General features: G+C 43.5%; 1 protein-coding gene across 1 annotated transcript in view; it reads left to right on the plus strand.

The window, feature by feature from the left end:
* Positions 1-9,884, plus strand: part of slc8a3 (solute carrier family 8 member 3) — a 412,792-nt gene extending 402,908 nt beyond the window's left edge. Inside the window, exons 8-9 of the mRNA XM_048600418.1 lie at positions 5,398-5,670; positions 9,364-9,884. Of these exons, the coding sequence (XP_048456375.1) occupies positions 5,398-5,670; positions 9,364-9,740 (650 nt within the window). The 3' untranslated portion in view covers positions 9,741-9,884. The remainder of the gene's footprint in view (positions 1-5,397; positions 5,671-9,363) is intronic.
* The last annotated feature ends 1,811 nt before the right edge of the window (positions 9,885-11,695 follow it).

Genomic DNA, 11,695 nt, shown 5'->3' on the forward strand with positions numbered 1-11,695 from the left:
GAGCACCTGTGTCTGATTTTGCCTTTTTGCCAAGGGGTGTGTTTATGGGATGTTACTGTACTGGAACAGTTAATTAGTACTAGTTACTGTATCTATTATTTGGTTAGGTTTTCCAATAGTTGTTATTCTAAATTCCTCTTTCTTTTGTTTGTATTTTAACTATAGTGTTCAAATAACTTGTGTTGTGCTTAACTTCGAGTTGTTTGACTAGCCGCATTGCATCTGGAACGTGACACTTCACATCTACCTTAAAAATAAGAAAAAGTTAGGGTCTAGGCTACCTTACTAAAATATTGCGTGGGGGTCTGGTCTGGTCCATAACAACTCGTTCATAGTTATAGAATACTAAAGTCTAATTGGAAATTGCTTTCTCCTGAGTTGAAAATGCATTTTTATGTCTGATGGACTCAATATTATTCAAGAATAGAAGCTTTATTTTTGCAATCCACCTGATATAATTTCAGCTCCCACTATCAAAGAAAACAGATTCTTAACTACTAACTTTGGTCAACAAAAAATGCCCTAATATGGATTCAAGTTTCACAGCAACATCAATACTGCTCCTTTTCTCAATTTTATTGCTATGCTGTGGCATGCCCCTTTCCAGTTCAACTCTGTAGAATCTCTGGAAGCTATGGAGTGCTGTCATCTTCTTTGACTACGCTGAATATAATTGACCATTTTCCAAAACTTTTTCAATCAAACCTATTGAGTCTTCATTTTTAGTACTAAGAAGAGCTTTCAAATAATACTACGTATCAAATAATTGTCCCCAGTTTCATCGTCTCAAACAGCTCTCCCATCAATCCCATTCTTCATGGAAACCATCTCTCCAGCCACGGCAACTTTGTTGTTCAGCTGCATTTCCTTCCATGGATTTTTTTGTTTCTCTCTTCTTCCACCATACCCCACCACCAACTGTTGGTATGCCCATGGGCCAATACACCATGCGTCCTGTGTATCTCCATGTACATCAGGTATCACCCTCCAAGTAAACCTGCCAACAGGTGAGGCTCTGAAACCATCCAGATGGACAAAAAGACCAAATGTTATTGTCATAGATAATTACCACATCTGCCATAGCCTGAGTGGCGTAGCTTGGTTTTCTGTTGCTGTAAGAAACATGAATGGGAGATCTTCACATAATTGCCAGCAAAAGGTACAATGGTGTTATTTATATGACATGCTACCTCATTCTCAGTGCACAAACAAGTGCATGTTTTCAATGAGAGCCCTCTTGTTCTGTCCATGAATGAGGAGTGCCAACGGGAATACGAAATTCCAACCACTATTCCTCAACTCACAGAAAGACTAAGCTTGCCTCCCATATGCAGAATTTTGTAATGCCATGGAAAATACAGTTTTAATGAATTATGTGCATTTTGTTAACTGGATGCAGACGATCCTAGTGTTGTTTTCCAAAGGTTGCGTTCAGTGTCATGAGATGAATGTGAAACATGAAGGTAAATGAAAAAATAAACAGAGCCCTTCTGTCATAGTTGATAGCCTGCCCGGGGTGAAAATGAGATGATTTTTGGATAAAGTGCTGAGAGTAAATACCGCATTCAGCAATTCTCACAACGAGATGATTGGCCTGAAATCAAAATCTTTTGCTTTTAATAGGGATAGACTGTACCCAAGCCCATGCACAGCAGAAGAGATTTTCTTTTATTGAAGTGATGGATGTTTCCATGACAACGAGCCAAACCACTGAATCAGTGGCCTGCTTCTTGCAGTCAGCGGCAAAGTCGGACAGCACCAGTTTTGAAAAAACTGTCCAAAAGATCTAGCAAAGTGTAGGGTGCAGATTTCCTGAAGGCAGTTGTGGCACCACATCAAGGGATGCTTCAGGCGTGCAGTAGAACTGGACAGCACAGTCTGTAAATTAGGGCCAGAATGTTCAGGAGAGATGTTGGGAAGGACAAAGGGTGCTAGATGTTAGGCACTGCCTTCCACAAACGGCAGTGGATGCTGGATGAGTTGTTAATTTTAAATCTGAGATAAATTTTTGTTAAGCGAAGATATTAAGTAATATTGGCCAAAGGCAGGCTTCTGGCATTAGGCCACAGATCAGCCATGAACTCATTGAATGGCAGAACAGGCTCAAGGGGCTGAATGGCCCACTCCTGTTTCTCATAGCGATCATGTCAGTAAGCAGACAATCACATCGAAGTAATCTCACAGATGGCAAACCAGGATGTTAAAAGCACTTAATGCTTTTAATTTTTTATCAAATTACTTCATGGTTTAATTGGATTGAAACGGCCAGCACAATTAATATAACAAACTTTAAAAAAAATTCTTTATATCATACATTGTTTTTATTAACATACTGAGAAAAGTTGACATTCCATAAAGGTAAAATTGACTTTTCAGGGTGTGTAAGAATAATTCTGATGTTAAATGCTGTTAACATCTCATTCAAAAAGCTGTCACTTTCTCAGCAGTTTTTACAGAGAGGTGGCCCAGATCTTCTGTGGGGCGGCTATCATCGTCGGGTTGCTATTCCACTCAGACTTCCGTTAAAGTTGACTCTTCTTCTCTGATCTTCTGAGCCCAGCTGCACAAGAAATGCGGAGCACAGTGTCTCTCAGAACTCCAACCGATTGGAGTTGCATTCGAGGAGTTGGAATATTCACATTGTACCAAATCCTGTATTGTAGATTTTAAGGCACACTCTTAAAACTGGTAGTAACACTGGTAGTCGGTAGTTGAGATGAATAAATGGGACAGTCTAGAACAAAACGTCATAGATATAGAATGAGAGGAGGTAGGTTCAAAACTGAGATGAGGAGAAACTACTTCTCTCTGTAAATCTGTGCAACTCACTGCCTCAGAGTGCAGTGGAGGTAGAATCAATCAACAGATTCAAGAAAGAAATAGTTAAGTTTCTGATGAAAAGTGGGATAGAGGGCTATGGGGAGCAGGCAAGAGAGTGGACATGAGACCAGAATAAGATCAGCCATGATCATGTTAAATGGCAGTGCGGGCTCAAAAGAATGAATGACCTACCCCCGCTCCTATTTCTTATGTTTCTATAAGTGAATGGATAGAGTGATGGTGTAGGAAGGTAGGTGAGGGAGTTGTGGAGGGAGGCAGGTGAGTGATGTGATGAGTGGGTGGAGGGTTAGTTGGTTGTCAGGGCTATTCAGAGGGTGGTTGAGTGGTTGCTGGGTGGTTTCCCCAAGTCAGTTGGAGTAATCAGAGCGCGTTGGGGGAGCAGCCACGTGATCAGGGTGGTTAGGAGCTGGGTAGGTTGAGACGGGTGGCAAATAGGTGGGAGGTGGTGTGGATAAGGGACTAGCTGGCTGTAATTGGTGGCCAAAAGGAGTGGTTGTTGGTAGGCGTCAAGATAGGAGAGTTAGTGAATGAGAGTGTTTGTGTGTGTGTGTGTGTGTGTGTGTGTATACACGTGTGTCTGTGTCTGTATGTGGTGGTGGTGTGGTTACTGTCAGTGATTAGATTTCGGCGTTATTCTGTGCATATATAGAACTCACAAACGTGCCGCCAGTTTCAGTGCAGTAATGACAATGAGCTTTTTCTCAAACATTACCTCTGCAAAGTCTGGGCCATAGGGAGCAAAATGTTAAATCTGATTCTACGGGAAGCCCAGTGCTTTTCAATCTTTCAGTCTTGTAATTTTCCAAGAATCTAGCTGGGAGTAAGATCTTTGGCTCCACAGGTGATGACTTGGAGACAGGGTGGACACTCTCTCAGTTGGGATGGTGGTGCAGCCAAATCCCAACCTTACCTTCTCACCTCAACCACAACTAAATTATGGGCAGAAAGACCCATAGTTGACCCTCCTGCCCCCCCCCAGCCAATCGATGCCATTGAATAATCAATTAAGGACCACTGCCCCACCCTAGCGGGGACTCACCCAGCTACAAGCTGTGACTAGGGGTGGGCTAGACTAGTTGCCTCAGTTGGGAGGGGCAGTGTTGACCGTATACCAGAGGCACTCAGTACCTGGTCGAGAGACTGGACAAAATCTTGCAGGTGATTAACTGTTAGGAGCCATGCCTCCTACGCTTGCCTACCCTTTGCTGCTCAATCTATGACCTCCAATCCAATAATAACCCGCACATCATTTACCCTTTGTCCTAGGTACTCTGTGGCCCAAAACCTCCCAGAGTGCTCTTCCACCAGCAAGCTGGGGCTTTCCTTAGAAGAATCAGCGTGGGTCCATTGCTGGCTCTCCAGTTAGCTGATGAGGCCTTTGACGAGATTCTGCCTGGAGTTATTTTCTGGGTATCAACTTCAGGGAAATTCCCACGGTGGTCTGCATGTCGGAAATTGCATAGGGTCCTGATACATCATTCTGGTGCTCCATCCACTATTAGCTGATCTGGAGACTGGAATTTTTCCACTGTGATAAAAATCTTATCATTTCAAAGATTGCCCGTGATCGCAATCTGCGAGGTTCACCCTCCGTAGAAGGACGGAATTGTTCTTATTAAATTCTGGATTTCGGTGTTATTTCTGTGCATATGCAGAACTCACAAATGTGCTGTCAGTTTCAGTGCAGTAATGGCAATGAGCTTTTTCCAGACCCACATTAGCTGTGCAAAATCTGAGCCACAGGGAGCAAAATGTTCTTCTGATTTTACAAGAAGCCCAATCCTTTTCAAACTTTCAGAACTGCCCTCTAAAAATATTGACAATATTTCTCACTCCCTGACTCTGTAAATAGACTTTCTGCCATAATTACGGGAAATGTACAGCTGACCAGAAAAAAGTTACAGGGAAGTTACCTTTGAGCAACTAACTGTAGACTGGGCACTCCAACATTTGAGTGGCTTCTTCTGGTTTAAAGCTTTAAAAGTTCTGAAAAACTGATGTGAAACTTTCAGGCCTACACTTGCAATGCTGAACCTGTTAGCTCAGGGACTGAGCATGAGGAGATCATGATTTTCCATCCATTCATCAGAATATTAACTGTCCGGGATTTGTTTCTTACATGGGTTTGTATTTTTTTTTATCATGCGATAAGGTTCTCAACGAAACAACTGTTATACTTTTCTGACCATCTGTATCACTCCAACCCAGTCCTTCAGTTCAGTTTTGCAAGAAAATGGTGGCTGTAGTTCCATTCAATATAGGCTTCATTGCCACAATAAGGTCAGTATCAGTAAGTGTTTAAGTGCCAGGAAGGATCTGCCTAAGCCAATGATCCCAGACCCACTTCTGAGGAAGGGTCACTGAACCCGAAATGTTAACTCTGTTTTTCCCTTCACAGATGCTGCCAGACCTGCTGAGCTTCTCCAGCAACTTTGTTTTTGTTGTTGCGTTGACCCCACTATACTTTACTGTTGACATTGTAAAAGCCGTCCTCTCTTGTGAGACCCTACGATTGCCTGCTGATTTAACGTGATCTGCCTCTGATATGTCTGCCAGGTGATGAAGAGGATGAAGACACAGGAGAGGAACGGCTGCCCTCGTGTTTTGACTATGTGATGCATTTTCTGACCGTCTTTTGGAAGGTCCTGTTTGCCTGCGTGCCTCCGACTGAATACTGGAATGGGTGGGCCTGCTTTGTCACGTCCATTCTCATCATTGGCCTCCTAACAGCCATCATTGGTGACCTGGCCTCTCACTTTGGTTGCACCATTGGCCTGAAGGACTCAGTTACAGCTGTGGTATTTGTAGCTCTTGGCACCTCAGTACCAGGTAAATAAACATAAGGACCAAAAAAACCAATTTTAAAATTGTTTGAGAATTTTCCTACTAACTTAAATATCTTCAATTCGTGTGAAAGAGAAGCATTTATCTCTTGACTAGTTACACATCTCAGAAATTTCTGCAGATGTCTGTTTAAAAGATATTTGGATAACTACATGAATAGGAAAGGTTTGGAGGGATATGGGCCAGGAGCAGGTAGGTGGGACTAGTTTAGTTTAAGATTATGTTCGGCATGGACTAGTTGGACCGAAGGGTCTGTTTTTGTGCTGTATGACTCTATGACTCTATGTTTTAGCTACAGCTAGTGAGCTTTGACCTTCAGTAATGTCACTGAATTAGCGATCTAGCAAGCCAGGTGAATGCTTTGAGCTCAAATCCCGTCGTAGTGGCTAGTGGAATTTAAATTCAATTAAATCTCATTTCTAAAGCTAACTTCTGTAATAGTGACCATGAAACTCTCATCATAGAATCATGCAATGCAGAAGACGCCCTTCAGCCCATTGAGTCTGTACCACCAAACACACACTCCGACCTGCAACTAGTCCCACTTTCCCACACTAGGCCCGCAACCTTGAATATTATGATACTTCCAGAGCTCATCCAATCACTTTTTTAAAAGTTTGTACGGTTTGCCACCCCAGCTACCCTCCCAGGCAATGCATTCCAGCCCCCACAACTCGCTGGGTCAAAAAGCTTTTCCATAAATTCCTTTTAAATGTCCTGCCTTTCACTTTAAAATTATGCCCCCTTGTTATCAAGCCTTCAAGGGGCATCAGCTGCCTACTATTCACCTGTCCGTGCCACTCATAATCTTATATGTCTCTATCCGGTCCGCACTCAACCTCCTCTGTTCTAAAGAAAACAACTTGAGCATATTTGCCTCCCTTCATTACTAAAATGCTCCATCCCAGGCAACCTCCTGGTGAATCTCCACTGCACCTTGACCAAAGCAGTCACATCCTTCCTGTGGTGTGGTGACCACAACTGCACACAGTACTCTTAACCAACATTCTGTACAGCTCCAACATTACCTCCCTGCTCTTATGCCACAACTGATAGAGGTATGTGTGCCGTGTGCCTTCTTAACTGCCCTATTAACCCATCCAGCGGCTTTCAGGGATCCGTGGACAAGATCCCTGTGTTCGTTGGAACTTCCTAGTGACTTGCCATTCGTTGAGTATACACAAGTATTGAAAAACTCATCAGCTTCACTCATGTCTTGTGGGGGAATGAAAGCATACCTTGTCTGGTCTACACGTGACTCCAGACCCACGGCTATGTGCTTCATTCATAACCGCTGTCTGAAGTGGCTGAGGAAGACATTCAGTTCAAGGCTATTCAGGGAAGTGCAACAAATCCAGGCCTTAACAGTGATGCCCAAATCCCTTGAAAGAATAAAACATGACAATGACTGCACCCATTTTGTACTCAACAAGATTCCACATCAGGTCAATGGGCAGTTAATGGGGCTGATTTCCCTTTGAGTTCCTGCTGCGGTTTTGCCTATTTTCCAAGCTCAAGGGGGAGGAAGGAGGAGCAGAGTTTGCCATGCAATGGAATTGTAAACAACTACCAAATATAAATGACATTGAAATAATACAACACTCCCAGCCTTGCCATTTTCTGTGGTTTCGTTGTGAAAGGCACTTCAGACCCTGAAAGTGAACCTCAAAATGTTGCATCAGATCTCCCCCACTCCCCCTCGCTCCTTCCCTCTCCACCTCAAGACAGGGAAACCACTGAAAGGTTCGGGCTGAAGGATCACAATGGGCACAGTCAAGTCCCACTATCCCCTTCTTGAGTGCAACCTGTCTATAAAATGTTTATCTCCCCCACAATACTTGTAACCTAAGAATTTTAGTTTAAAACAATTATGACCATCCAGTTACCAGTTCACCAACTTCCAACGAGCTCATGAAGTCAGAGAAATGCTGACGGAATTGCTACTGGTCTGGGTTTGTAGCTCGTCGAAATGCTGACTTCCCAGAAACATTTGTGCATGGTGATAAAATAATGCTTTTATGTGAGAGCTCCAGACAGTGGTGTTAGCCACAGGCCTGCAATGTTACCTAGTTGACCAGGCAAACGAAATGGGAGCTTCTCAGATTTCAGCACCGCTGAATGGTAGCCACAGCATCCTGTCACAGGGAAAGTTTTCAGTCTGTATCCTTAGCCAAATAAGTTCGACAAGTTGGGGAACACAGTGACAATTGCGTAGCTGAGCAGGAAGGTCCCTACACTTAACAAAAACAGAAATTGCTGGAGAAACCCAACAGATCTGGCAGCATTTGTGGAGAGAAAGCAGAGTTAGCATTTCGTGTTCAGTATGATTCTTTTCCAAAGCAGATAGTCGCTGGGAATAGGTCATATATAGCTGAACACGGGTCAGGAAAGGTGGAAGGAGTGAACGGATAGGCAGAGGTGGAGCCCAGACAGAGAGAATTACATGAGGCAGACAAAGGGATAGAAGATAGTATGCCAGGAAGAAAGAAAAGCTGATAATTGGGACCATTAGTGGGTGAAAATAATCCAAGTCATGACAGGGCATGAGTGTGGGTAAAGGATATAGAAGAAGGAGAGGAAGAATAAATTTAGGGAAGTCTTACTACAGCAGTTACAGGAAATTGGTGATAGACTTGCAATATCTGTATGATTCTGTTGCACAAATAAAGAGAGGGACAAATTATATTGGAAGCAATTCAGAGCAAGTTCACTAGCTGTGTTCCCTCTTTTTTTTTTGTCTGTGCACATCTCTGAGGTCCATGTGTGCCATTGCTTTCTGAAACTCTAAGTCAATACTGGAAATGTTGTATGCTGGCTGCTTGGCATAGACAGACCCTCTCAGTGGCCTGGTAGCCGCATAGCGTAAAGGGAACATTGTTCACTGGGTTGATTCCTGGGCTAAAGGAGTTGACTTACCAGAAGAGCAGGAACAGGTTGGATAGAAGCACAAAACGTGACCTTAATGAAATGAATATGATCATGAAGTGTCTTAACTAGGTAGATGCTGACAAGATATTTCCTCTAATTGTAGAATTATGGGGCACAGTTTAAAGATAACGAGTCTTCACAATCAGAAAGAGGAATTTCTTTCCTCAAAGGGTAGTTAGAGTTTGGAATTCTCTTCCCCATAGGGCAAAGGAGGCTGGACCATTGAATGTGTTAAGGCAGAGGTGGACACAGTTTTGATCGGCAGGGGAGCTGAGGGTGATTGAGGAGGGCAGGAGCAAATTGCTGTGAAGGCCACATTCGTATTTTATGAGGTGGGGGAGCGGGTTCAGTACCTGCCCACGTTGCTATTTTCTGACGGTCTTACAAGTCAACCGGGATTTCCACTCCTCATTGCCGCCCCACAGACTGTAAGGTGTGACATGTGAGGCGGGTTAACTCGGCAAACATTGCCCTGCGCAGTTCCCTAAGCTGGACAGCTTTGGGCCGACACAGGAGCAAGTGGAGGTTTACGCGCGGTGGTTGGAAGCTGCATGGTGCCTGTGCAGTGGTAGAGCAGCGCACGATAATCCACTTAGTCGAGGGGAGTGAGTGAACAGGGAACGACGTTTAGTAACTCGGTCGCCAGTTGCTTTTTTTTTATTTTGAGGAAGTTATTCCAGGGACTGAAATCGAAGCTTTTGACTTGTGTCTGTGCTCTGGCCTGATGCACCTCTCGTCTTACCTTTGCAGACACCTTTGCCAGCAAAGTAGCGGCCGCCCAGGATCACTACGCCGATGCCTCCATTGGAAATGTCACAGGCAGCAACGCAGTCAATGTCTTCCTGGGCATAGGATTGGCATGGTCCGTGGCTGCCATCTACTGGGCGTCCCAGGGCAAGGAATTCCGTGTGGATGCGGGCACCCTGGCCTTTTCTGTCACCCTCTTCACCATCTTTGCTTTCATTAGCATCAGCATCCTGCTGTACAGGAGGCGGCCGCACATCGGGGGAGAGCTGGGCGGTCCGTGGGGACCCCGTGTCATCACTGCCATGTTGTTCGGGGGTTTGTGGTTACTGTACATTCTGTTTTCTTCGTTGGAGGCTTACTGCTACATCAAGGGGTTCTAAAGCGAAAAGGAGATCTGTGGCTACCCCCAAAGAGACACACACCCCTCGAATCTCTTCGAACTCAATGCAATACTAGCCAACAATATTCCACTCTTTAAAGGGGGGGGCAAAGAACTGGAGATGGTCCCATTGAAGAGGGCAGCGTGCGTCCTACGAACAAAATAAAAAGAACAGAAGGCATTTTGTAGAGGACTGTCCTGTATCTTCATCAAGCACCCCTGAGCTTTCTTGCCTTACGGAAGGGTTTTTATTAAACTACGAAAGGGGAGGGTGGGAGGGAGATATTTGGATGCTGTTGAGTTATTTGAATGGAATTGGATAAAGGTTTGTCTCATTGAAGAGTCCGTTATAAGCAGATCAGATACTGTGGTGAGAACTGCCCTTCTTCAGTGAAAAAGCCTGCAGTGTGTCGTCCAAAGCAATTATTATGTCCAGTCCTTGCTGCTGAGAGCTAATCCATCCAGAAAAACAAAAACACAATGTTTCACAGAAGGAACTGGACAACAGTGCTTAGGTACAGCACGACTGGCAGTTTAAAAACAAAAAAAAAATGCCTGTTGCGAATTCGCCCTCTAATTTGATTACATGTCCTGTAAATTTTGGAAACCGGTTTTTACGTGTAAATAACATATCGGGAATCTTGCTTGTGTTGTCATGATTTGGAAAGAATTGAAGCGTTTGTGGGGAAGCAGTGATCCGGGTAAAGATTCTTCAGAATACTTGTTCAGTTCTGGCGGGTTTAACAAAACCAATGCCAAGGTCAACCTTGTAAATGCTGTCACATCATTTAAACTCACACTCACACGCAACTGAAAGGAAGCGCCATTCAGAGTCTTAAAATATTGCTTCCGGAAGATGCAATAATAACGGATCTTAAGCATGTGAACAGGAGAAGGCCATTCAACCCCTCAAACTGTTGTGCTGTTGGGTGTGATGACGGCTGATTTGTATCATGGCACCTTTTATTTGCAATGATCGCAAGATTGCTTTAGGGGTGTTGGGGGAAGGTGACAAGGTTGTTGGGGTTGTTAGGACTGTACCACATTTTGTGCATCACAGGCGATGTTATAGTGACACATTGTCCACAGACGATAAGAGAGTAGTCTTACGACTTTCTGGGAGTAATGTTGCAACAAATTTGGAAACATATCTACTTTGAAATGTTTATAGACATAACACAGTCACTTTCTATATAACATAGAGTTGCCTGGTTGAACGGGGCTGCGTTCTCTACAGTTTAAACAACACATAACATAAAGTTGTTGAGTGCATCACATACTGTAAATATTTGACCAGAATACATTCTATGCTTACCATACTTGAGGCAGCAGGGACCCAGCAGCACAGTTATGAAAATCAAGCCCTTGCTTCTAGCAACAATAACATATCTTGAGGAGGATATTTTTAACCCAGAGGTGGCTTACTGTGGCAATGAGATCTTAAGGACCTGGGCATTAATAGTTGGAGTGGAAGTGAGAGGGAATATAGTTTGAATGCAGAATCTCTGGGATAACCAAATGGATGGTAATCAAAGAAGTAGCTCGATATTCAAAAGTGCTCTTATATTTCCTGCTGCTAGTGACTTGTGTACCCCCTAGCTGTGTCTAATGCTTTTCTTTTCAGTGGAAAAATAAAAGCTGGTCCTATAAGAGTAGAGGTTTTTTTGACAGGCATCCACCATGTTGTAGCCAGTCCATGTAACCAAGTTCCTGCTGATGAGTTCATAGGATTGTTGGTTTTGTCCAAAGTATTAGGCCTTTTTGTCAGAGGAAGTCTGCATGGATAATTTCATCATATTTGTGTGCTTTTCTTTCTTTCTGGTTAGAAGAGATTTGTGTAAAAATTATGAAAAAAACTGAAATTGTCAAAAAATGAATAATTTTTGAACAACTTTGTTTTCTTATTAGTTAAATTTGTTCTGGGTTTTGATGTGATTATTTCTGACTACATCGACA

This window comes from Rhincodon typus, chromosome 8, assembly GCF_021869965.1.
Source record: "Rhincodon typus isolate 14 chromosome 8, sRhiTyp1.1, whole genome shotgun sequence".
NCBI lineage: Eukaryota > Metazoa > Chordata > Chondrichthyes > Orectolobiformes > Rhincodontidae > Rhincodon > Rhincodon typus.